General features: G+C 38.4%; 8 protein-coding genes across 8 annotated transcripts; 4 read left to right on the forward strand and 4 right to left on the reverse strand.

Moving 5' to 3' along the window:
- Positions 1-986: 986 nt before the first annotated feature.
- On the forward strand, positions 987-1,781 carry BDB00DRAFT_830689 (thaumatin). The gene has a single exon (XM_053124057.1). It carries the CDS (start codon positions 997-999, stop codon positions 1,762-1,764), a length of 768 nt encoding a protein of 255 aa, XP_052978262.1. The 5' UTR covers positions 987-996; the 3' UTR covers positions 1,765-1,781.
- A 1,005-nt stretch (positions 1,782-2,786) lies between these two features.
- BDB00DRAFT_830690 (putative histone acetyltransferase) lies at positions 2,787-4,767 on the forward strand. Its single transcript, XM_053124058.1, has 7 exons — positions 2,787-3,065; positions 3,138-3,267; positions 3,396-3,509; positions 3,640-3,901; positions 4,005-4,038; positions 4,155-4,303; positions 4,447-4,767. Exons 1-7 carry the CDS (start codon positions 2,911-2,913, stop codon positions 4,641-4,643), a joined length of 1,041 nt encoding a protein of 346 aa, XP_052978263.1. The 5' UTR covers positions 2,787-2,910; the 3' UTR covers positions 4,644-4,767.
- Positions 4,768-4,897: 130 nt separating this feature from the next.
- Positions 4,898-5,684, reverse strand: BDB00DRAFT_766255 (putative trafficking protein particle complex subunit 2; the record flags this gene model as incomplete). Its single annotated transcript, XM_053119579.1, has 5 exons — positions 4,898-4,990; positions 5,076-5,161; positions 5,237-5,298; positions 5,392-5,462; positions 5,580-5,684. 5 exons carry the CDS (start codon positions 5,682-5,684, stop codon positions 4,898-4,900), a joined length of 417 nt encoding a protein of 138 aa, XP_052978264.1.
- Positions 5,685-5,827: 143 nt separating this feature from the next.
- BDB00DRAFT_766219 (WD40-repeat-containing domain protein) lies at positions 5,828-7,303 on the reverse strand (the record flags this gene model as incomplete). Its single annotated transcript, XM_053119575.1, has 4 exons — positions 5,828-5,897; positions 5,972-6,146; positions 6,260-6,289; positions 6,403-7,303. 4 exons carry the CDS (start codon positions 7,301-7,303, stop codon positions 5,828-5,830), a joined length of 1,176 nt encoding a protein of 391 aa, XP_052978265.1.
- A 2,902-nt stretch (positions 7,304-10,205) lies between these two features.
- Positions 10,206-10,892, reverse strand: BDB00DRAFT_766242 (uncharacterized protein; the record flags this gene model as incomplete). The annotated part of the gene is made up of 1 exon (XM_053119578.1): positions 10,206-10,892. A coding segment is annotated over one exon (687 nt), but the record flags the coding sequence as incomplete, so codon positions are not given.
- A 5,055-nt stretch (positions 10,893-15,947) lies between these two features.
- Positions 15,948-17,364, reverse strand: BDB00DRAFT_873840 (uncharacterized protein; the record flags this gene model as incomplete). Its single annotated transcript, XM_053127147.1, has 2 exons — positions 15,948-16,582; positions 16,668-17,364. 2 exons carry the CDS (start codon positions 17,362-17,364, stop codon positions 15,948-15,950), a joined length of 1,332 nt encoding a protein of 443 aa, XP_052978267.1.
- Positions 17,365-20,362: 2,998 nt separating this feature from the next.
- Positions 20,363-20,572, forward strand: BDB00DRAFT_748784 (uncharacterized protein; the record flags this gene model as incomplete). The annotated part of the gene is made up of 1 exon (XM_053118579.1): positions 20,363-20,572. A coding segment is annotated over one exon (210 nt), but the record flags the coding sequence as incomplete, so codon positions are not given.
- Positions 20,573-20,638: 66 nt separating this feature from the next.
- BDB00DRAFT_747275 (uncharacterized protein) lies at positions 20,639-20,842 on the forward strand (the record flags this gene model as incomplete). The annotated part of the gene is made up of 1 exon (XM_053118560.1): positions 20,639-20,842. A coding segment is annotated over one exon (204 nt), but the record flags the coding sequence as incomplete, so codon positions are not given.
- Between the last annotated feature and the right edge of the window lie 5,949 nt (positions 20,843-26,791).

Genomic DNA, 26,791 nt, shown 5'->3' on the forward strand with positions numbered 1-26,791 from the left:
CCTTTGGAAGTACTAAGTTCCTTTGGCAAATTTGTCTATTATTTTTCCTGTCAATATCTTCATCGTCTGTCTCTATACTTCCTTTCTATACATGGAAGTCGTTGAGTGCCTCTCAAACTTTATTGATGATCAAAAGCAAAACCGGAAATGATGAAAGTGGGTGCTCGCGGTCCCCATTGCATATGCATTGCTAGAACTAAGATCTGAAAAGTCTTGCGCACATCACATTTCTGAAAGCGCTGACACAAAAGGATGCGATAGTGACGGTAACTATTGCTGTCTTGTACGCTTGGTATCTCCTCAAATGATAACGTTCAAGCAGCGAGTATTAATGCAAAGTTCGTCACACTTGGTTTATTCAATCATATAAGCATCTGGATTGCACACAGACTGAATCTTGTTCTCGGGAATGAATAGGACATGTTTTGTATCAATAACGATAAGTCAGGCCCAATCTTTTGGCTTTGGTATTGACATCAACTTTTACAATGAAACTTGCTCAGAAATATATTTTATCCGTCCTCCTCCGCATTGTATAGGATGTGTCCTCTATATAGATGTGTGTATCCCTTGGCCAAAAAGATGTGGAAAATCTTTTTGCTCCCACACATATCAGAAACAAAATAGTAGACAGGCAGCTCACTAGTTTCACTGATTTTTGTCTGGAAAAGGAATAAAAAATACTTGCTGTGTTGTGAATTACATGATCGTCATGAACTGGCGGTGGCATCTAGTATGTTTCACTGACATTTGACGGAATATGTCTAGATTAGGTGAAAATATCATTAGCTGTGTAGCAAATTCGAGATCGTCATAGGCTGACTGGGTACCTCCAGGTACCGCCTTGTTTCACGTCATTGTCGTTCTCATTCGTCCGTATATTCTAGTAACTTGACAGCAGACACTCGAAAAGCAAAAGGTATAAAAGGCACAATGAACGACGGCGAATGGACGAAACTTTTAACCTTGATATTCTTCATCAATAACAACACAACAATGTACACTTCCTTGAAACTGGTCTCCATTGCTACCCTCCTTGGTTTTGCCGCTGCTGCTCCAGCAGCTGAATCCTCCTCTTCCGGTAACAGCACTTCCTCCTCCTCCTCCTCCTCCTCTGGCGGTGGCGGTGGCGTCAAGATTGTCATCAAGAATCAGTGCGACTATGATCTCAACATCGGTAAGCTCGACAACGGTGCCTCTTCGCCCGAGACGGCCGACATCTCCAAAGGCTCGTCCAAGGATTATCCTCTGGATGGCAAGTGGCAAGGCCGCTTCTGGGGCCGCCAATCCAGTGGTGGTGGTGGTGACAATCCTACTGCAGGTGCAGCCGATCCTGCCTCTTTGGCCGAATTCACGTTCAAGGGTAGCGGCGGCAACGACTACTATGATGTCTCGTTTGTCGATGGCTACAACATTCCCATCCGCATTGAGCCCATCAACGCTTCAAAGGAAGGTGGCAGCGATAATGGCGAGCAATACCATTGTGGTGCCCCCACGTGCTCCAGCTTGCCCAAGTGCCCCGATGATCTCAAGGTGATGGACAACGGCAAGGAAGTCGGATGCAAGTCCGCGTGCTCCAAGTACAACACCGAAGAATACTGCTGCTCCGGTAGCATGAACACTCCGGACAAGTGCCCAGCTACAGACTATAGCAAGGCTGTCAAGGAAGCATGTCCTGATGCGTACTCTTATGCCTATGATGACAAACAGAGCACGTTCATGTGCCAGGCCGAAGGCTACACCGTCACTTTCTGCCCTTCGTAAACACACCTCATCTTTTCTATACCTTCCCTTTCGATTAAATAAAATTAATTGGTGCTGGTCGCCATACTCTTTTCAACTTTGAATGTCTGAGAAAGGCATAGTAGGCATCATACAACATTCGTCTAAGCTATAGCATAGTCTTCTTTTTGACTGCTAATTGATAAGTCGTTGCGAATGTTTGAGTGTTATCAAGTATAAATGTAACAATCGCGGAAGCAGCTGTCAATTGATTAGACTTTTACTTTCTCCAGAAAAACAGCGACAGGAAGCTTTGTTTCAACTTGACAAGAATGTTGTCAATCTATAGTTCGTTTCTTCTTATCACTACTACAGCTACCATTGCTAGAAAACGTGAGCCAAAAGTATTCGTATGTACATCGACATGCTATGTGCTAGTCGATCTCTGTGCTTATACCATCTTGCTATTACCCGCACTCCTCTAGAATGAATTATCATGTTAACAGTATCTCAAAAACTGTATGAAGTAGAACTCATATGTCTGCGGCACATCTTCAAACACCGTAGACTTATATATAGATAACCAATGCCCATTGTTAAATAAAAAAGTAACACTATGGTGTTCGTCATAACGTGTCTATCTTGATTACTCGTACACCGTCGTACTTTATTGAACCGACGAGCAACGAGAGGTTTCCCTGGAAACCAGTACATAGACAACGAAAAAGAATCATCACTGTCCTTTCCCCTCTGTCTACAAAATAAAGGGTTTCCGCCACAGCAATGCACTGGCTCTCCGAGTGTAAGCTGCTTCAAAAGAACGACAACGAGGACGACGACGACCTGAACACACTCGTCTCTGTTGTTTTCCTTCTTTTGAAAAAAGCCTTCCTGACCGAACCTTCTTTTTAAAACAAAGCTATAAAGAGAACAACACACCATGTGTACGATCGTCAATACAACAGCTCCACAGCGTTGCTTACGTGCCTGTTTTTTCAAAGAAAGAGATACAAGTTGTTGCTTACAGAACGAACGACCGCTGGTTCGAATATTTTTGTTCTTCTTTTTTTTTTCCTTGGTTGTAACTAACTTCTTTTCCCCCACCTCCTTCTTCTTTCTTTTCTTTCTTCTTAAGCTATAAAGTAGCACAGACACTCCCTTTTCTTTCATTAACTTTTCTTAACCCATATGCCAGAAGAGAATGGGGGAGACATTTCAGTACGAGTTGTTCTTAACGATGGCTCTGCTCAAAGTATGATCCTTCTTACTGGTCTGAAGAACATCTTTCAAAAGCAACTTCCAAAGATGCCAAAAGACTACATTGCACGCTTAATATATGACAGGTGAGGGAAAGAATATTTTTTCAAAGGTGCGTTTGCTCATGGAACTGATTTGAGAGGTTTTTGCAAATATAGAAACCACTCGAGCATGGCTTTAATACGACATCCTATGAAGGTGATCGGTGGCATCTGTTACCGACCGTTTGACAGCCAGGAGTTTGCAGAGATTGTGTTTTGTGCGATTGCCTCTACAGAACAAGTCAAGGTATTGTGTTTGTTTCTCTAGAGACGCGTCGTTGTGGGGTTGTTTACACGTGTGAAGGACAAAGTGATATACGTACTGCACGCGAAAAACAAAGTATGGCTACTCCCCTAACGAAAGAATTCAATTAGGGCTATGGTTCTTATCTCATGAATCATTTGAAGGATTATATCGCAAAAAACACAAATATGAAGCATTTCTTAACGTATGCCGATAACTACGCCATTGGTTATTTCAGGAAGCAGGTAAAGAAGATGGGAGAAAGGAACACAGAATCATTGTGCTTGTGCGTGTGTGGTCTGTGCTCTCTCCTCTTTTTTTTTTGGAAGGACAGGAAATGGGGTAAAAGAAGGTTATCTGATTGGCTTCCATTAGGGATTCACAACAGAGATCACGTTGGATCGAAGGAAATGGGTTGGTTATATCAAGGATTACGAAGGAGGAACAATCATGCAGTGCACGATGGTTCCCAAGGTCGAATACTGCAAGGCAAGAGAATTGCTTGAGCTACAACGGAAGGCAGTACTGGAGAAAACCCAACAGTACTCCACATCACATATTGTATACCCCGGGATCGACATGCCGGTAGACGAGGATGGAAAACGAAGTATCCAGCCGCTCAAAGTGCCTGGCGTCCGTAAGTATATCAAACCTCGAATGTGAAACCATGAGCCTTCATCATTGGGGCGGAACCTTGAAATGGTGCTTTTTAACTGATTGCTATGTCTTTTGATGTATAGAGGAGTCTGGCTGGACACAAGAGATGGACGACTTGTAAGATCTCCTTTTCATTTCTTTTTCTTCTAGAACTATCTACTTTGGTCTTTCTAAATCTATGAAAATTTTGATAACTTTGACTAAACATTGATGGGATGGTACTATTATAACAGATCAAACCGACCTCGACACCCTGCGCATTACAACCAAATGCGACATATTGTGTCCGAGCTACGAGCGAGTCCACATTCATGGCCATTTGTTGAAGCTGTCAATCCAGACGAAGTGACGGATTATTACGACATTATCAAGGATCCAATGGGTAAGAAAAGAAACAAAAGGGTGGAGGGGATGAGGGAAAATTAGGATCGTGCTACTACATATTTCCAAAACGTTGAATGTTGGGAGTTATGGATATAAGAGGGGTAGTAATAACTAAGCACTTTCTTATTTTGAAACTTGTAGATCTCTCGATGCTCGACCAAAATGTCGAAAACGATGTCTATGACACGATGGATGAGTTTGTCAAGGATGTACAAAAGATCTTTGATAACTGTCGACTATATAATGCTGATACGACCAACTATGCTCGATGTGCGAATCGGCTGGAGCAACTATTCAAGGAACGGCTTCAAGTGTGGACCAGCGGCGGCGATTCATAAAGGAGCACAAAAGGTTAAGAGAAAAGCAAATCATTGTATATTGTAAATATTCCCTTCTTTTTTTTTTACTACTACTACTATTACTTAGAAACAAGCAACAAAAAAAGCAACAAAACAAACACATACACATACACGTATTGCATGCTTTTATACAAGCACATATGGAAACAGAGGATCCCTTAGGGAGGGGGAGAACGGGTCAGCTGAAGGATGGATGGGATGAAATTTGAGGAGATTCTACACTACATCAGTGTCTAAAGAAATCGTCGTGCGACTAGTTTGACGCGATTATCGAATTGTGGGTTTGTGATGGCCGAGTTTTTCTCGTAAAACGGGTTCATCAAGATCTAATGGCATATATTCGACTTGGTTAATCTACGGAAAAGTAGGAAAGCTTTTGTTGGGCATACTACGAAAAGAGAGGAGCATTACCTTGACGTATACTTCATATACTTCGTTAAAAAAGTTCTTGATGCTATCTTCAGATTTCTGGTCGTGTAGGAGCATGAATTTGACATCTACAACATATAATGTGCTATGATGAGCTTTTCTTACAGTCTGTATGTGAAAGCATGTAAATTTTGTATATTTACTGTTGGCAGTAACAAAAGCCGACACGTATTGCTCGTTAAAGCGATCCACGGATTTCAGGTACCTAAAAAACACCCCGCGGAACGTTTGGGTTAAACTTATGCGCTGCTCGTCTACTCCACCCTGCAAAGCATTTTTTAGCAAAAATAATAGTTACATGGCTTGTGTACCCCACTGCACTTCTTCTACGACATCCAGTGCCGCATGAACTATAAACTGGTTCAAGTGCTTGTGATCATCGCGCTAAATGGTCGGTTCCGACATTTCCACAAGGAGTTACAAAACGAATGGGTAAAAATGTATTTAGAAAACAACAAAAAACGAAATAATGAGCAAACTAATTACCCTACTACTGTCAATTAACGAGGAAGACCGTGATGATGGTATAATGTCAGTCTCATAAATGGGGTTATCGGTTGCCCCTACAATTGCAAAGTAATAAATGGACATGAAAGGAAGAAAGAAAGGGAAACGATGTACTAAAAGTAATGCGGGTGTTGAAAAATGATGCGTTGAAAGCAGAGTATGTGTGTGATGTAGTATAATAAATGCTATGGTGCTGGTATGAACAAGGAAAATGATCTTCTTAATGTTTAAACAAGGTGCGTGGTATCCATGTCATGAGCGAAATCCATAATGAGGATTCGTTGATCCTGGCTTGTGCTATAGGAGCGTAATAACCAACCACGTTAGCATTGCGCTGTTTTGCTTACACGAACGATGGTCTCCCAACTCACCTAATAATCTTAGTTTCATCAAACATGACATCAAAGACCCAGCTAGAGTGGCATGATTGAAAGTTATGCAGCATCTTTCCAGTGCGAATATCCCATACACGGATACTTTGGTCGTAGCTACCGCTGACGATCTTATCCTGGTCGAAATGCAGTGCCCGTACTAGCCCCGTATGCCCTAAAATCAGAACACGGAAAAGAAAAAAAGGGAAGGGGACGATCAGAAATAAAGAACTTATCTCCTGCTACTCCTTTTCAGATGCAGCCCTAATTGACACGTATTCTACTTACCGGTACATGTTAAGGTGCATTCACCCGTTTCTATCAGGGAGTAAAGCAGAAGGATAATACTTTTTTTTTAATTATCGAGCATCAAAGAAGAAGCATAGGAGGTTCCGGTTAAAAAAAGAAAAGCTTATTGCAGCAATAATTACCTGCATCCCACACCTTGATTTTGTTATCGTTGCTGCCGCTGACAATCCTCCGACCATCGAAGCGAATGCAAGCGAGTCCACGTGAATGTCCAACAAAGTCGCGTAGACATTGTCCGGTCTGGATATCCCATAGTTTAATGACAGCATCACCGGACGCCGACACGAGCCGCGAGCCACGGAACTGGATGGCATTCACGGGTCCACGGTGTCCATGCAATGTACGACGCAGCTCCCCATCCTCACGGCCCCATATCCGGATTGTTGCATCTTTTGAACAGCTTGCTATAATCTCGTCATCGAACCCAACATCCAGAACCCCTGAAGCATGTCCGCGCATCCGTCGGATCGTCTCGAAGGTGCGCATATTCCACATGAGGATGGTATGGTCGGATGAGCCGGAAACCATAATGGCGTCGTCGTATTGAAGACAGAGAACACTAGCATAGTGGCCTGTCAACGTGCGGATGCACTTGCCCTGCATGTCCCAGCATTTGATGGTGCGGTCACGACTGCCAGTGACAATCATATCCTTGTCGAACTGCACGCAGTAGATGCTGTCTGCATGGCCAACGAGAGTGCGGTCTTGCTTGTCACCTTGCTGCCATCGCCGATCGAGCAGGAAGCGTTGCTGATAGAGGTATCGATAATCAACATCGGCAGGTACCCGTCGCTTCCGTCGTACGCGTGTACCCCAGTGTGGATGGGTCATGTATAGATTACGCCACAATGCGCTATCTTGTGTGAGCCAATGCCAGTAAGACGAGACCTGGCTGAGGGTGAGGAGCGTTTCATGGTCGCAATGGCATAGGATGTGTTGTGCTATCTCCACAGGCAGTTGTCCAAGATAATCTAATGTAGAGTGAGAGAGGACGGAGCAGTAAAGCCTCTTCTTTTTTAGCATGGACGCAATCCGGCGGAGAAAAAATAGAGAAGAGAAAAAGCCAGCATATGTGTATTGCTTCTAACCACATACTACGACGACGACAACAACAACAACAGCTCCTTTCTTCTGCTTACCTATTCTGCATTCGCTGTCTTCTAGTGCAGAGCTGGCTCGAGAAAGAAGGGACAACTTTTGCTGAGACTGGTGGAAACCTTCGTCGATAAGGATTTTGGTGGCAGTGCTTTGTGTGCTGACGTAGCTGTCGCTACGGCTCCTGCAAGCGGACGAGGAGGACATTGTCGGTAAAGTATACGGTCGTCGGTTTGTCGGCTCCGCTTCTTCGTTCGCCGACAACGGTGAGTTCGGTCGGCTTGCCGTTGCCATCGTAGTTCTGGAGGTTAAAGAGGTGAACGAAGTGCGTTTAAAGCACCGTATTAAACGCTTGATTGAGGTGCGTGAGGGTTGGACGAATTGATCTTGTGAGGGCATTGCTGTCGTTGGTGGAGCGATTCGAATCGTTGCCAGCGGATCTGCGTGAGAAATATATAGGATAATTTATACTGGTGTGCTGGCTGGGTCAACGAGTCAGGAATGGCGTTCGCTTATTTATTTTCTTCAAAGGGAAGGAGCAGGGAAGGAAGAAGAGAAAGAAAAAGAGAGAGGGAAAAGAAGAAAAGCAAGAAAGGAGCAGCAAGTCTGATGTATTTTAATCAGGGGCGGGCACAATTCACAAAAAAATATACACGCATACATACACACGCACACACGCACACACGCACAGTAGTGGATAAAAGAGAACAGCTAGAGCAGCCGAAAGGCTCGCCACAACAGCTCCAATTGGCCTCCGTTCATGCAGCCCTAAGCTACTAGGTCTGCACGCCTCTTCTGTGTTTCGCTGGAGAGGGGATGCAGGATCAATTCAGCGACTTCGGCCATACGATACGACTCTACATGTTGAACGAAGACCCCTAACATGATACAGTAGTAATATGCATACTGTGCTACTAACTCAGGTGTCTCTCTCTCTCTTTCCTTCCTGTTTTACTCCACTGTGTCCACGAATCCTCATCCTCCTTCTTTCCTCCCCGTGGCTCCCTTTTTGCCTTTTTATCTAATCATTTTTTGAGTTATAAAAAGAGATCCCGGTCCACTTTCCTAGTTCGGAAGTTTCCTCTCTGAATAACACATTGATCAGCAGCAGCTGGTCATATGTGTGTATGTGTATGGTCAAAGTTTGGGGGTGAGGGGAGGTTTGAGGAGAAGAGGGGGCGTGATGATGTACAATACGAAGAAAAGAGAGATTTAAAAAGAAACAACCAGTAACCCATACTTTCTATTGCCAAACAGGCTGCCCTGGAATTAGAACGTACATGTAAAGTGTAAGAAGAAGGAATTGACTTATTACATACAGAATGTCGCTTTATAGTTTCTGATAATAGATGAGCAGCAACAGGACTAACTGTGTTGGAGATATTCTTCTCCCTCTCCTCCTCATTGCCACTAATCACTTGTCTTACAAGCTTTTCTTTTAAGAACACTGGTCTTGGCATATCAGAAGAAGAGGGAACTCATTTTTTAACATGCCGATCCCTCTTCTCCTCATCATCAGTGGGTATATGAGAGTCATTTTGCTCTAGTTATATTGCGTACTACTATCCCACCATCATCATTATGTAGTGTTTTGGCTTCATATCAAGAATACTGCTTATTGAATATATCAACAAATTATCAATGTCTGCTTTCGGGGAAGATTGTCATGATGAAAGACGCTTAGTCTGGTCCAATAGAAGAATCAACTGTCATCATCATCATTCATGTGATATACTTGCAACACAAGAAAAGGGGCGCGGATGATTCACCGTCATTGTACTTGGTAGATCTATTTGGCAAATCCGGGTTTAGTGGTATAGTAAACATTGACCATTATTTGGAAAGAGCGAGAGTAGTACAAATGCATGTTACCTGCCGCCTAATGATACAGTAAGAACGGTAAATTTTGTCACTTTGAGAAAATTGAATGTCTGTAACCAAAAAATAAATGTCACTTTCCAAAAAAATTAATGGCACTAAGCCAAAAATGATTGTTCCTTTTGTCTAGAGATTTTGTCCTTTTGAAATAAGAGAAATGTCACAATAAGTTAAATCAAATTGACCTAAAAATGATATGTGTTTTTGACTTCAAAACGTTTAGAATGGAGTTTTATTATAACATTGAATGATTTGTCGTTTAGAATGACTGGCAAAGCTGTATAGAATTTCAGCAGGTATGGCATTACATGCCTCAGCAATTCTATCAGACATTTTTTCTTCATTCAATAGTTTGTGGCGTTTCAATTTTCCTTTTAAGATTGTCCAAAACTGTTCAATTGGGTTTAATTCAGGCGAATATGGAGGCAGATACATCAGCTTATAGCCACGACTTTCGATTTTTCTCATCATCGGTTTTGATTTGTGTATAGTACAGTTATCCATCACCAAATAATTCCCTTTTAGATCTTCATTAAGATCCATGATATCAAGCAGAACATTCATGAATTTGATAAAGTGCGCAGTTGTCGTACCTTTTGATATCGATTCTGAACTATCTTGCGCACTGCTCTCGTTATTACCATCAACATACTCTGTAGCTGGTTCTTCTATAATAAACCCATCTACAGTATGTTTTTTGCCCTTTGCTACTTTTCTTTTCTTGCTTGTAGATGCCTTGTTACTTTGAAGCTTCTCCTTTTTTGGTGGTGGCTTTTTTATCGCTACATGAATGACGCTAGATGCATGTATAGCTCCAATGATCGTATGAGATGGGGTCTTTGTTTTAGTTGTCTTCAATATGGCAGGTGTTCCAGTATCTGCTCTGGCCCAATTATTTCTCAAATTTATATGAAATCCAGCTTCGTCGATAAAGACACAGTTTTTGTAAAGTCTACATCAGAGTCTTTCCATTTCTAAACCATTCATATCTCGTCTCTAAGTTATCAGTAGAGTTTCTAGCTTCGGGTTCAAATGTAGGTTTTTTAATCGTCACAAGCATATTGTTCCTCAAGTGATGATTAAGCTGCGTTTTGGAAATAGAAAAGCCCATAAATTCTTTAGATAGCTCACCGATAATATCTTCAGAATAAAGCTGAGGATCTTTATCAAGTAGTTCTCGAATATATGTCTCGTGTTCAGTTGTGAAAGAGCTTGGACGGCCAACATTATTTTTTGAAAGTTTGTATGGCACTTCATTTGTTTCCTGATAACGTTTCCACCATCTCCGGGCAGTGCGAGGTTCAACACCAAGCTCTTTTGCAAATCGAACTATCCTTCCTCTTTCTTCAGCGCTTTCTAACATTCGATCTATAAACACCTCTCTTGTATTATCGCTATAATCATTATACATATTCTGCTTCAATTTTGGTTTCGTGACGGCTTTTGGCTCTACATCATCGCTTTTCTTAACATTTCTTTCCTCAATAGATTTGCGAGCTTCTAAATATGAGCTCTGTGTGGCTATAGTTTCCAGGACAACGTTAGGGTCTGTGATTTGCGTTAGAACATCCTCCATAGGGTCAAAAACTTTTATCCCTAGATCGTTGTAAACATTCTCCTGCCCATCTTCATAAAAAAGTATTTGCCATAGTTTCGAAATTAAAGTTGTTTAGAATTTAAAATGAAAAAAAGAAGTATTATTTGGGTCAATTTTTAACTTATTAGAGACGGTATTGGCTAACAGAAACTTTTAAATTACTTAAAGAGCAGTCATACTGTGATAAGGTGACAGTGATCAGATGAGAGGATAAAACCTGGTCCAGGAACCTAGATTGTGGAAGTGATACAAGTGCACTAGTTTTCAAAATAATATAAAATTCTATCCTTGCTTAATTTCTCGACTATAATTGAAACTCTCAAAACGCAAAGGAGTTATAACTAATCACTCAAATAAGAACGGGGAAGAGAGGATGTTTTAAGTCAATGGGTAAATTACGATCCCGATACTACAGGTCATACAAAGTCTCGAAAAGTAATTTACCTTGGATCTCACCCTGATCTGAGACAGCTTAATCACGAGAAACCTTCTTTATTTGACTAATAGAAAAGAAAATGTACAGTGCGGTTATCTAAAAATAAATGGCGCTACTGGAAAATGATTGTATGATTGCCATGTGCGTATAATTGAAATGTTTATTAAAGTAAGCAGCTTTATTAGAAGTTTGTCTTGTTATAGCAGTTGATGATTTGGCGCTTTGGAGTTTTCCTCAGAATTCCTGGAGATCGCTGAAGCGTACATTGTTACATGCTTCAGCAATTCTTTGTGATAGATCATCAACCTGTGGCGCTTCATTTTTCCTTTGAAAAGAGCGCAAAACTGCTCAATTAGGTTTAGCTCTGGCGAGTAAGGAAATAAGTACATTACTCTATAACCTCTACTCTCAATTTTTCTTATCATTGGATGAGACTTATGAATAGTACAGTTATTATTCATTACAAGATAACTACCCATATGACTCTCATCCATGTCCATGATATCCAGAAGCTCATTCATAAATTTCACAAAATGGGTAGTAGTTGTACCCTTTGCTCCTAGCTTGTTGTTTTCGACAGTGGTCCTCTCCTCAACATCAACGTCTATGGTAGGCTCTTTGCTCTTTGCCTCCTGCCAGCTTTCTTTTTTTTTAGGTTTAGCCGTCTTCGATGTTTGAGTTTTTGGGCCTCTTTGCTTTTTAGGTGGTGGTTTTTTAATAAAAACATGGATAACACTACTACAGTGTATAGCACCGATAATAGGGTGGGAGGAAGAACGAGTCTTTTCATTCTCTACTTGGTAGGTGTTCCTGCAGCCGACCTAGCCCAATTGTTTCTCATATTGATGTTAAATCCAGCCTGTTCAATAAAGACGCAGTTCTTAGTATAATCCAGATCTGAGTCTTTCCACTTCATGAACCACTCGTAATAATCTTTTATATATAAATGTCATAACTAACGTCTCTTCTAATAATAACCTGTTCAGTTCCTATACAAGTTAGCTACTCTCATACAGGTAATTACTACAAACGGATGATCGTTCTTATGTTCCATCTTTTATTTGTTTATATCAATTTATTACAATTAGCGTTCTGCTTATTGTTATATAACTAATTGAATAGTATTAACTTGTGCAACAACTTTTATAGAATTGATTTTAATACTGGACAATTCATTATACGAAGCTTTCTTGTTTCTTTTATTATAGTGAACATTTATTACTTTTATAAGTTTGAACTATCCTTAAATACAACAAATTCCATTAAAACCAACAGTACAGAAGAATCAGGTAAGTAAAAGCCAGAAAACAATAAGCCTTTTTTATTATAAGTCATAGAAGATCGGAAAAAAAACTATTGCTCAAAACGCAAGGCACAAGTTCTACCTTTGTTCTTGCTGCTATTAATGAGATTGTAGAAACATGGATGTGTAGGACGAGAGTTGCTAATCATTACATCAATTTCCGAAGCAGGTACGGATTTGCACAATCACCAAAATGATTCGGATACTTGAGCCAAAGATCGAAGATTTTTCAAGGATATAAATGATGAGAGTTCTTCCAATGAACGCAGGAATAATACTTTTGCGATTTCATACATGGTGTAGATGCCATCGTGACGTAATCGCATCAAATAGAAGACAATGAAGGCTGTTTAATACTTTATTGATTTTTGTATTTTTTTTTATTTTATATATTTAGTTATTAAGTTTTATTTTTAAAGAATATATAATGATCAATATAATTAGGGGTGGTCAGAGAAAATCTTTGATTTTCGATGACGTGGGTAGCTGGTCATTGAGACGGTAGTCGAAACCCTAGAATAATAGTAGTTATTCTAAACACTTGCCTACAAGTGCCTCATGAACAGTGTTCTAGTAGAGAATTTTGGAACAAAATTTGATACATTTTTTACACTAAAGGAACTTTAGGTCCTTTGTTCTGTAAAGAAATTTTTTTAAAAATTTTGATACTTTTTTTACAGAATAGAATTATATATAATTTTGTTATTTATAACAAATATTATTAATATAATTCATTCTCCGGATAAAACTTTTAAAAGATAATTATTTTAAAGATATTTGTGAAGCTGAGGAGGGTCCCTTTAGGGTGGAAGCCTAGCTGAATATATAGAAGGCTGTTTAATACTTTATTGATTTTTGTATTTTTTATTTATTTTATATATTTAGTCATTAAGTTTTATTTTTAAAAGAATATATAATAATCAATATAATTAGGGGTGGTCAGAGAAAATCTTTGATTTTCGATGACGTGGGTAGCTGGTCATTGAGACGGTAGTCGAAACCCTAGAATAATAGTAGTTATTCTAAACACTTGCCTACAAGTGCCTCATGAACAGTGTTCAATGGGGATTAAACTTGAACTATTAAATATATCACATTTAATTGTTTAATATTTATCAATGACTTAATAATAATTTTTTATAAATATATATAATTTTCAGATTTTGAAATTTTTTTAGGATGAATATCAATTTAATATATAAAACCTATTTACATTTGTTACCATGGAGGAACAATTCTATTTATTTATTGTGAATATAAATCAAAGCGGTTGATAGTTTATAAGGTGTAAGTTGTAAAAAAACTTGCACCACGACTCTTTGTGGTTCTTTCTCTTAGAGAAAGGTTCTTGAATTTCAATAAAAAAATAATATTTTTTGTCTTTGAAAAATTCAAAATAACTTTATACTTATTTTAATTATATATAATTATCAGTACTATAATGACCTAATTTTTATCTTATAAAATAATTCTACATACTTTTTTTTATAAAATTGAATTTTACTATATTATATGATTTAGATATCAAAATATAAGATAAATAGTAATTATATAGATATTTAATTTTGGTTTTGGCCTAAGGTTATAACTTTTTCCTGATTGCTTTGTAAATAAGTTAAAAGAACAGTTTTTATTATAAATTTTCAAAATGGTATTTGATGAATATAATAGCTCACTAAATAAAGAAGAAGTTTTAAAATATAAAACATTATTACAGGAAGAGATAGATAAATTAATTATAAATGAATGGGGATTTATAAATGAAAATTGGAAGAAAAAACAAAATAATTATAAGCATCGAACAGAATTGAAATATATTAAAGAAATAGATGAAGTTAAAAAAGAATTATTACAAAAGTTAGGATATACTTCTGTATTTTTCTTTTTAACTAAATTATATACACATAAGGATTATCCTTCACTATATTTTGAAATTGAAAAAGGGTTATATTTAATATATCATCTTGTATCAGGTATTACATCTAAAGATATGAAACGAAATATACCATATACATCATTCTATAAATTTTATAAAGAATTTTGGATAACAAATTATGATAGTTTGAATAAATATGTAGATATATGTCTAAAAATATGTTTTCTAATATTAAAATAAGAATTTATTCTACATTAATAAAAAACCCTAAAAATTTTAAAAATATAACATTACTATTAGTTGGTCATAATAGTACTATTGAATATGATAAGCCTGACATTTCTACACAAAAGCGATGGTCATATAAATTAAAAACATCAGGTTTAAGAGCACAATTATTAATAGATATTTATAATTTTATAATTGCAGTTTCTGATAGTTAACTATGTGGAGTTAGTAGTGATGGTGGTATGTTTTTAAACATGAGATTATATACAAAAATAGATAAAAGAGATGTTTTAGCTATTAATGGTGGTTACACATTATTTATTAAACAGTTTGAAGACTTATATAAAAAGAAACGTATTTCATTAAGTGATAATAATTTCTTTTATCCTATTAGAAAAGATCCTAATGAAGAATTGAATATACAAGAAAAACATTTTAAAGATGTATTTGGAAGTTTTCGGTCAGCTATAGAAAACCAATTTGTGAATTAGGAAATAAATTTAAACGATTTTCTAATAATAACTCTATATTAAAAACAGATGATTATAAATATATTAACTTATAAATAAAAGTAGCATTTTTACTTAAAAATATACAATTATTTACAGATACATTCAATATAATTACACAAGAATACCATAAACTATGGGCTGAAAAAAACTTTGAATTTCCTACTGATGAAAAAAAATAGATATAGTTTTAAATAATGAGATAAAGCAAATGGAAAAAATTAAAATAATGAGTGAATTACAAAAAGATTTATCAGATTTATCATTAGAAAGTGATAATATGATTATTGATGATAATAATAATAATGAAGAATCTAATAGTCATATAATTGATAATAATGAAGATATAGATTTCCCTGAATATAAAAATATTAATAGAAAAAAAAGAAAGAAAAATAAAAGTGAGAGAAAATTAATTTAAATTTAATTAGAGAAATTAACAAAAATAATAATTTTTATGAAATTGAAACAGTTATAGAACATAGATTAAGTAAAAATAATGAATATGAATTTCTTGTTAAGTCGAAAGATTATGATGAAACAGATAATTCCTGGGTAAATGAGAAAGATTTCAATGAAAAATAACTATTAAAAGATTATTTTAATACCAAAAACATTAAGTATTGAATTAATTATTGTTGTATATGTTATATGTAGATTATTATTATAATGTTTCTAATAATTATATTTAAATTATTAAATGTAGTAGGTTTCATAATTTTGTTATTAAACATAAGGATAAGGATTAATTCTCAATGGTAAATCCATGAATCTGAAAAGCTAAACATGCATTCCAATGGTAGGTATCGATGGCTTCTTTGCAAAAGATTCCTAAGTGCAGGAGATTATGGCATAGATCATTGTTGTTTGTAGTGGGCTGTGCCACTTTTGCTTCACCAAAGCCCAGGCTTGGCCAATACGAGATTTGGGTGAGTTTTGTCAGGGTTGCATTTGGTCTTTTATCACCACTGGCATCCGATTCGATATTGGTCCATCGTAATAAAACACGCTTTTCAGGACTGGATAAGATACATGACAAGATTGGATGAAAATAGGTGGTTGTTAATTCATATTCGCTAATTGATTGTTTGTTCTTTATAGCCTGTAATGATAACTCACCCATCGCTTTGGCAATACCACGGATCATGCAAGCAGTGTGTATATCTACATGTCCACAAAGCTGTAATAATTGTACATTGGCTTCATCATTATCCAGTCGATGCATTTGTACCGAATCAATAATCCGAAATACTTTTCTGCAGATAACGTCGCCAGTATCGAGTTTCAGTTTCAATGATTCATGCATAAGATTTTCGGTCAGAGCATCCAAGATTTCTTCAGTGAAAACATCAATCATGAGTTGACTATGTTGTTGAGGTGCTAAGAGCAATACATGAGATAAAGCGAGTGCTTCATGGATCGATGTTTCCATATGAAGCAAAGCAGATGCTGTGATGTCAACTACCTTTTGTTGAAATCATGAATAATGTAGAGATGTTTGTGCTTTTGAACATCCATCCAGCTGAAGCATTTGCATGAGAAAGCAGTGTCGATGATGTCTGATGTCCAGGCAGATCTAGGAGATCAGCGTCATTATGTCTTGTCATATCCGCAGAAGCCGACGAGTCATCGGTGGAATTCTCATTATCAGTGGCAACGAAGCAGTTAGAGTTTAAAACGGAATCTGCCAGTACAGGCGTATTCGCAGACTCTTGCCAGTCATTAGTTTCTTGATTATCAGAATTCGAGGTAATAGAAGTGGTGTTATCATCGATTGATGGTGACGTCGAGCGATGAGTTGTATCATGGCTGGAAACGCGAACGGATGTCGAGCAATTGACATCAGGCAAGACTTGAATTTCTTGTTGAATAACTTTTTGCACGTATTCGGCACTGCTGAGATGTGCGTCAAGATCCGTCACCAATCGTGGTTTCTGTAACCAAAACTGTTTGCTTGCGAAGGAACTTTTCCATAAATTGAATTCCTTTGTCTGCCTATCGCAATCATCCGGTATATACTTGGATATAATGTTTTTATACCAGGAATAAGCGTAGTCCCTTTTGAACAAATCGAATTTCTCACAAAAAGCAGGAAAAGTGAGGGTGGCCTTATTTTCGATGCAATAGGTGATGTGTTGAGGATTGTTGACTTTCTGGTTCATTCTACAGCCATTTGCTTTTTGTGGGCAGATTCGCTATCACTTTTGTTGGCCGGTCGCTTTTGTGACATCAAGAACTTCGTCAACTTTAAATAAATGGTAAGAAAACAAGGTAACAAAGCAGGAAGTTGGAACACTGAAAAATTGGAATGATGACGCAACCAGCTGAGAAATGTATCTTAAAAAGCAATAATGGGAATTTTGTTTTCACAGTTGAGCAACAAAAGAGATGTTTGTGTTCAGTAAGCTGGTTTATGAATCATCTGAACGACCATTCTACTGTTCCTTTGTCTTAAACGGTAGCATTGGGACGTTGTTTTGTCCCTTTGGACTATAATATAAGCATTGGAATGGGTTCACTTTTGTTTCGGAATGTTTGTGCTTAGTAGGGTGGTTTACGAACCATCTGAACGGCCATTCTACTGTCCCTTTGTCTTAAGTAATGGCAGAGACGTTGTTTTGTCTCCTTGGCCTATTATATAAGCATTGGAATAGGTTTCCGATTGCCTCGTGTAAAAAAACCTTCACATCTAGACGGACAAACAAGCAATATCATCCTGTGTAGATGATTACCAGACCCTTGCGAGGAAGTCGAAAACATCATGAGCTGCGTATATATTTCGTACTAACCTTTTCACTTTTTATGATCTAGTAATTTGATTGTTGTCTAGTTCAGCCATTCAATAAACGACATCGCTGGCTACGTAGTACTACTTTGACCGATATCGAATCGGATGCCAGTGGTGATAAAAGACCAGATGCAACCCTGACAAAACTCACCCAACTGTCGTATGGGCCAAGCCTGGGCTTTGGTGAAGCAAAAGTGGCATAGCCCACTACAAACAACAATGATCTATGCCATGATCTCCTGCGCTTAGGAATCTTTTGCAAAGAAGCCATCGATACCCACCATTGGAATGCATGTTTAGCTTTTCAGATTCACGGATTTACCATTGTCTTCTATTTGATGCGATTACGTCACGATGGCATCTACACCATGTATGAAATCGCAAAAGTATTATTCCTGCGTTCATTGGAAGAACTCTCATCATTTATATCCTTGAAAAATCTTCGATCTTTGGCTCAAGTATCCGAATCATTTTGGTGATTGTGCAAATCCGTACCTGCTTCGGAAATTGATGTAATGATTAGCAACTCTCGTCCTACACATCCATGTTTCTACAATCTCATTAATAGCAGCAAGAACAAAGGTAGAACTTGTGCCTTGCGTTTTGAGCAATAGTTTTTTTTCCGATCTTCTATGACTTATAATAAAAAAGGCTTATTGTTTTCTGGCTTTTACTTACCTGATTCTTCTGTACTGTTGGTTTTAATGGAATTTGTTGTATTTGAGGATAGTTCAAACTTATAAAAGTAATAAATGTTCACTATAATAAAAGAAACAAGAAAGCTTCGTATAATGAATTGTCCAGTATTAAAATCAATTCTATAAAAGTTGTTGCACAAGTTAATACTATTCAATTAGTTATATAACAATAAGCAGAACGCTAATTGTAATAAATTGATATAAACAAATAAAAGATGGAACATAAGAACGATCATCCGTTTGTAGTAATTACCTGTATGAGAGTAGCTAACTTGTATAGGAACTGAACAGGTTATTATTAGAAGAGACGTTAGTTATGACATTTATATATAAAAGATTATTACGAGTGGTTCATGAAGTGGAAAGACTCAGATCTGGATTATACTAAGAACTGCGTCTTTATTGAACAGGCTGGATTTAACATCAATATGAGAAACAATTGGGCTAGGTCGGCTGCAGGAACACCTACCAAGTAGAGAATGAAAAGACTCGTTCTTCCTCCCACCCTATTATCGGTGCTATACACTGTAGTAGTGTTATCCATGTTTTTATTAAAAAACCACCACCTAAAAAGCAAAGAGGCCCAAAAACTCAAACATCGAAGACGGCTAAACCTAAAAAAAAAGAAAGCTGGCAGGAGGCAAAGAGCAAAGAGCCTACCATAGAGTACGTTGATGTTGAGGAGAGGACCACTGTCGAAAACAACAAGCTAGGAGCAAAGGGTACAACTACTACCCATTTTGTGAAATTTATGAATGAGCTTCTGGATATCATGGACATGGATGAGAGTCATATGGGTAGTTATCTTGTAATGAATAATAACTGTACTATTCATAAGTCTCATCCAATGATAAGAAAAATTGAGAGTAGAGGTTATAGAGTAATGTACTTATTTCCTTACTCGCCAGAGCTAAACCCAATTGAGCAGTTTTGCGCTCTTTTTAAAGGAAAAATGAAGCGCCACAGGTTGATGATTGAAGAGAATCTATCACAAAGAATTGCTGAAGCATGTAACAATGTACGCTTCAGCGATCTCCAGGAATTCTGAGGAAACTCCAAGCGCCAAATCATCAACTGCTATAACAAGACAAACTTCTAATAAAGCTGCTTACTTTAATAAACATTTCAATTATACGCACATGGCAATCATACAATCATTTTCCAGTAGCGCCATTTATTTTTAGATAACCGCACTGTACATTTTCTTTTCTATTAGTCAAATAAAGAAGGTTTCTCGTGATTAAGCTGTCTCAGATCAGGGTGAGATCCAAGGTAAATTACTTTTCGAGACTTTGTATGACCTGTAGTATCGGGATCGTAATTTACCCATTGACTTAAAACATCCTCTCTTCCCCGTTCTTATTTGAGTGATTAGTTATAACTCCTTTGCGTTTTGAGAGTTTCAATTATAGTCGAGAAATTAAGCAAGGATAGAATTTTATATTATTTTGAAAACTAGTGCACTTGTATCACTTCCACAATCTAGGTTCCTGGACCAGGTTTTATCCTCTCATCTGATCACTGTCACCTTATCACAGTATGACTGCTCTTTAAGTAATTTAAAAGTTTCTGTTAGCCAATACCGTCTCTAATAAGTTAAAAATTGACCTAAATAATACTTCTTTTTTTCATTTTAAATTCTAAACAACTTTAATTTCGAAACTATGGCAAATACTTTTTTATGAAGATGGGCAGGAGAATGTTTACAACGATCTAGGGATAAAAGTTTTTGACCCTATGGAGGATGTTCTAACGCAAATCACAGACCCTAACGTTGTCCTGGAAACTATAGCCACACAGAGCTCATATTTAGAAGCTCGCAAATCTATTGAGGAAAGAAATGTTAAGAAAAGCGATGATGTAGAGCCAAAAGCCGTCACGAAACCAAAATTGAAGCAGAATATGTATAATGATTATAGCGATAATACAAGAGAGGTGTTTATAGATCGAATGTTAGAAAGCGCTGAAGAAAGAGGAAGGATAGTTCGATTTGCAAAAGAGCTTGGTGTTGAACCTCGCACTGCCCGGAGATGGTGGAAACGTTATCAGGAAACAAATGAAGTGCCATACAAACTTTCAAAAAATAATGTTGGCCGTCCAAGCTCTTTCACAACTGAACACGAGACATATATTCGAGAACTACTTGATAAAGATCCTCAGCTTTATTCTGAAGATATTATCGGTGAGCTATCTAAAGAATTTATGGGCTTTTCTATTTCCAAAACGCAGCTTAATCATCACTTGAGGAACAATATGCTTGTGACGATTTAAAAACCTACATTTGAACCCGAAGCTAGAAACTCTACTGATAACTTAGAGACGAGATATGAATGGTTTATGAAATGGAAAGACTCTGATGTAGACTTTACAAAAAACTGTGTCTTTATCGACGAAGCTGGATTTCATATAAATTTGAGAAATAATTGGGCCAGAGCAGATACTGGAACACCTGCCATATTGAAGACAACTAAAACAAAGACCCCATCTCATACGATCATTGGAGCTATACATGCATCTAGCGTCATTCATGTAGCGATAAAGAAGCCACCACCAAAAAAGGAGAAGCTTCAAAGTAACAAGGCATCTACAAGCAAGAAAAGAAAAGTAGCAAAGGGCAAAAAACATACTGTAGATGGGTTTATTATAGAAGAACCAGCTACAGAGTATGTTGATGGTAATAACGAGAGCAGTGCGCAAGATAGTTCAGAATCGATATCAAAAGGTACGACAACTGCGCACTTTATCAAATTCATGAATGTTCTGCTTGATATCATGGATCTTAATGAAGATCTAAAAGGGAATTATTTGGTGATGGATAACTGTACTATACACAAATCAAAACCGATGATGAGAAAAATCGAAAGTCGTGGCTATAAGCTGATGTATCTGCCTCCATATTCGCCTGAATTAAACCCAATTGAACAGTTTTGGACAATCTTAAAAGGAAAATTGAAACGCCACAAACTATTGAATGAAGAAAAAATGTCTGATAGAATTGCTGAGGCATGTAATGCCATACCTGCTGAAATTCTATACAGCTTTGCCAGTCATTCTAAACGACAAATCATTCAATGTTATAATAAAACTCCATTCTAAACGTTTTGAAGTCAAAAACACATATCATTTTTAGGTCAATTTGATTTAACTTATTGTGACATTTCTCTTATTTCAAAAGGACAAAATCTCTAGACAAAAGGAACAATCATTTTTGGCTTAGTGCCATTAATTTTTTTGGAAAGTGACATTTATTTTTTGGTTACAGACATTCAATTTTCTCAAAGTGACAAAATTTACCGTTCTTACTGTATATGATGCGATGATGGTGATGGTGGTACCTGCGTTCCTGAAGATACTTTATGTGCGAAGCAGCATGATGATGCTTAGCATAAGAAAATAATAGCATATCACGGTATGTACTATTTTTAACTCTCTCTCTCTATTAGTGGACCCCACCTCCTAGTATTTAGACTCGCGTAGAATTGTATTTTTACATATTGAAATATAAATTACCAGACAAATGAAAGAAACTGATACCATAGCAAAGTAACAAAGTGGCAAATATACCGGGCTCATGTTGTGGCACTTTACGGAGCCGAGTATGAGGATTGGCTGTTACACTCGAATCCATGTACTCTGTTTATCGTTTCTGCGTCATAGTCTACTATTATACTACTACAAACTGCTACTTGTAGGAGGTTGGTAAGCTAGACTGACCCATTTATGACATATGTTCTTTGCCAGTGATAGCACAGATTCCTGAACAAGAGCTGTAAGTAATTTTAAATGATTAAAAGGTAATAGCTAAGCCGAGTTTTTGAATATTGACACCAGCTGCTGGACAGGCAAATGAACGGACCCGCGCGTGTGTGGGTTGGGTTGTCATCGAAACAGCTGGAATCAGCACTTTTTCTCCGCTCCAAAAAAAAAAAAAAATTTTTTTTGTTATAAAGTGCAAGGCTGCGCGCCCGTTTGTTTTGTTTTCCTTTCATTTCCTTCGTCCTTTTCCAAGGTTTGAGTATGGTAAGTTTTTGTCTTTTTCTCTGTGTGCAATGCTCTTGGTATTTCAAAATGATGTTTGTAATTTGCGTTTGACCGGCATTTCACTGCGCACTTTCGCCGGTGCACTATGCGGGATATGTTATTATGGAACAAATTTTTTTTCCCTGATTGTTTACCGAGCAAAAGCACCTTTGTGCGTTTTTAAGAGAAAGTACTCGTTGAACTAAACCATCTTCTGTTCTTCGTGTTCTCTTCCAGATTCAACTCTGCTCAATGCGAGGATAACGGCTCTACCGGGTGCTGTGCACTCATTCCTACTGACTTGTCACGTATCCAAGAAAGGTAAATATAGTGTGCACTTTCCTTTTCGTTTGTCTTTTCTCGGTGGAAGCGAAGATGATGAGGATGGCGATGATGTTGGCAACAAGAGAAATGCAGATGATGAAGATTTATTTGCTACTGCTGAGAGATAATGACGACATTTTTCCACCAAGATCTCTGATCTATTTCTCTTGCAACTATCATCAGCGCTATCATTATCATGCTCGTTGCTGCTGTTACTTTGAGCATTATACAGATAAGCTGACCTCTTTATTGAATTGATTTCTAGGTAACTAGCTTAGCTTTTATATCTTAAAAGTTCTTAATATCGAAAAATAAAATACTTCTTGTGTTTGCCAGATATGTGTTCTTTATTATTTTGCGAAGGCGATTTCGAACTTTGAGTAAACTTTCTGTGTTAATATAAGTAGTCTTGCATAAGGGATCAGATAGAAGCCCATGTTAAATTCTGCCGGTATGGCATATACTGGATGTGAACTAATAACCCTGGACTTCTGGAAACCAGCAATTCTTTAATCAGCTACTTTTACCATATAATCGCACTATCGAGGTGCATGACCATCAAGGTCAGTGAATTGGATCTGGCACAGTTTAAAGCTATCAAACAGCAACACATGATCTAATAAACGGATGAGACGCATATAACAGTCGATATGCTACAGTACACGCTTCAAAATTTCATGAGACAACGTACCTAAGTCGTAGAATAAGTCCTTAAGAAGAAACAGACAAACACTCGCGGTGATGGGGTGAAGCATACAACCAACTAGAATTGGAAGAAGACCTAATCTTGGGATATACACCGGCAGCAGCAGCACGTATGGTGATTAGAACGCATCAAAGAAACGGAAACGACGCCAATTACATACAATATTCGACGACCAAATTATACACCCAGAAACCAAGATAGACGGTACCCTTATCAACCCAACCAACGAAGAATTTACAACAAACAGCAAAGTGGGAACGGCAGACAACAACGCCCGTACCAGGATCGGCCAGCGACCCTATTAACAGCAACAGAACAATAACAACGGAAGACCGCATCGTCAAAAGGATAATGATCAAGGAAAATCGAATGGAAGATCGAACCAAGACATTGAACGGACCACGAGAATGCTGAAGGAAGAACGACCGAACAATAATAATCGAACCACCGTATACAGCAACTTTGCTCACTTAGTGGAGCGATACACAGACGAAACCTAACAAACCCGCAAGGAAAAGACGACCAACCCAGAATAAACAAAACACGACTTACAACGTCGTGAGTAAGAGATCACACATGATTTATACACTGCACATAAAAGACCTTGAGCCTGAAAAACACTGAAAAGAGAAGAAGCATAAACTTGAATTAAGGCGCAAAGATCAATAAAGTTGTGTATGCAGACAAACCAGACCCTAGAGCGAAGCGAGAACGACAAGTACAATTTCAAGACCAGGAAACGAACCGACAACCATCTTCTTCAAGGACCATTCAATCGACTGGTCAGCCACAACACCAACCAAAAGTCATGCCTGATGAAAGCATGGAACAAGTATCTAGACCCTCTCAAGGACAGCGGAAAAGATCATTATATGCCGCCACACGCACAAGATCAGAGCATGACAATGCTGCCATCATCTCGACAACACAAGAAGATCAAGAAAAGACGGAACGACCTTCCGAAGGACCGACAACAATAGAACGACCAAAATTAAAGGGAAAGGAGACAACACGAAAAATTATCATTGATGAACCAAAGCCAACGAAGCCTCGACGATCACCCAGGATTTAAGCCGGCCATCAACTATGGCATTCTCGGCATCCGTGAAACAATAATCAACTTTGTGATAACCACCCCCATCATTTTCCCAAGCCCCAACCATCCACCCGAAGGCTTGTTTATTTTATTGTTGTTGTTGTTGTTCCCGCCGTAGCCAGGCAACCAGGGGTGGGCCGAAGCGACCAAAGATGCCGTGCTGTCACCCTACATGTAACAGATCATCCTCGCCGGGTCGGTCCAGCCGGAGGTAATTCCTCACGGACACCCTGAAGATCGGCGGGGATGTAATCAACCAGGATGCCCGTGGGGAACCACCGGTGGAACGCCTGCCAGGCTGCGTATTGTGCAACCTGGCCACGAACGCCCAACAGCCGGACTCCAGGTTTCCGGAGCGACGACCGCTACATCTAGTTTAGAAAGATAATTATTAAACACGAGTCTACGATTTAAAGTAAGAGGACGCATTTTAAAAAATCACCAGGACGTTCGTTAAGGCGTTCCAGGGAAGCGTGCACGGCTGGATTCCGCATCCCTTGCTCGCCGGGCTCCGGCCGGACGGACCCTCGGCCGACCGCGGCGCAAATGGTCACCACGCTGCGCCGTTGGGGCTATCAAGTGTAAAGCATCCATCATATCCAAAGGTTAGTTACTCTTTCTAATCCATGTCGTGCTTTTTTTCTAAAATCCGGATACCCACCAGTTGGCAGCACCGACCCCGACGGAGCGGAAGCTGTCTATTGCAACAAAACGCAAGTTAGTCTTCTATTTGTTACAGCCTTCCTTTCCCATACTGAGGGCAACAAAATGGTCACGAAACTGATTATTGGGACGAAGACGTTCAATGCGCTGATCACAAGCAGTATGGCATCGATACGCCGAGTAACCCTGAGTGTGGCGCCAGCACTATTAATTTTATTTTGGATCAACGCTCTTCGCTAGCATGCAAAGTACTGATTGACAAAAACTCTTGGGAGGCTGGTTTGGCGCTTTCCGAAATACTGAGTGCAAAACCAATAATGAAGAACACAATCATGTTGCTCAGTTGCGACAGCTGCGTACCCAAATTTGATCAACAATAATGATGGCATCCCAACATTGAGCCGCGAGACGGTGCAAAAATGCTTCAGTGACACTACAACAAACGGAAAAGTCAAATCTATACTGGCGAACATTCTGATCCATTTCGACAGCGCTGATGGTGCCACCATGATACCCATTATCGCAACTCTGCTTTGAAATGTTGAAGCTGAATCCTTGGCAACCATCTTGACACCATACTTGGCAAAAGCCAACAAATCTATGGTTGTGAAGACAGTTCTTGACTGTTTCGTGCCATATTGACTCTTCTCATTCCTTTTCTCAACCCATATCTCCTATCTTATCTCGTCCTGTATACCTCTTTTCGATGCGCCTCCAATACATAACCATGTTGAGAATTCCCAAATGTTTTCGTTGACTAATTTTTTTTTCAGTTGCTTATTTCTAATCAAATGAATCATTGTTGGTTGATCGCACTCCGGATCACCTTTAAAGATACTGTGTGTGGAAAAAAACCTTTGCTTTCACAGAGCTAGCACACGACGAGTGATAATCGGTTTTATGAGCTTCCAGCTTTTGCTTCGACCTAAATTGTGCAGTGCATACAATGTACGTTTCATTGCGCTGTTTCCGCAAGGCCGCTGCTTGACCTGCTGTTCATTTGCGTTATTCCAGGAGCAACAGTTGAACTTGAGTGCCGCTCTTCTTCTTTTTTTTTACTTTACTGACCCAAAACCTCAATCACACATTGGTCATACGCTGTTTGCGCACTTTGCGCTTCGTCATTTTGACAAAAATAAAAACATGAAGCTGGTTAAATAAGTGTTATGATACAGGATGTGCGCAAAAAGTTTCAGGAAAGAGTGTTGGCAAAATGAGAGAAGAGCGATGGACATAAGACTGTAAACATCTTCGGTATAGTTTGCTTAATAAACGAAGCTAGACAAGAAGTATT

This window comes from Zychaea mexicana (assembly GCF_025766255.1).
Source record: "Zychaea mexicana strain RSA 1403 chromosome Unknown BDB00scaffold_52, whole genome shotgun sequence".
NCBI lineage: Eukaryota > Fungi > Mucoromycota > Mucoromycetes > Mucorales > Lichtheimiaceae > Zychaea > Zychaea mexicana.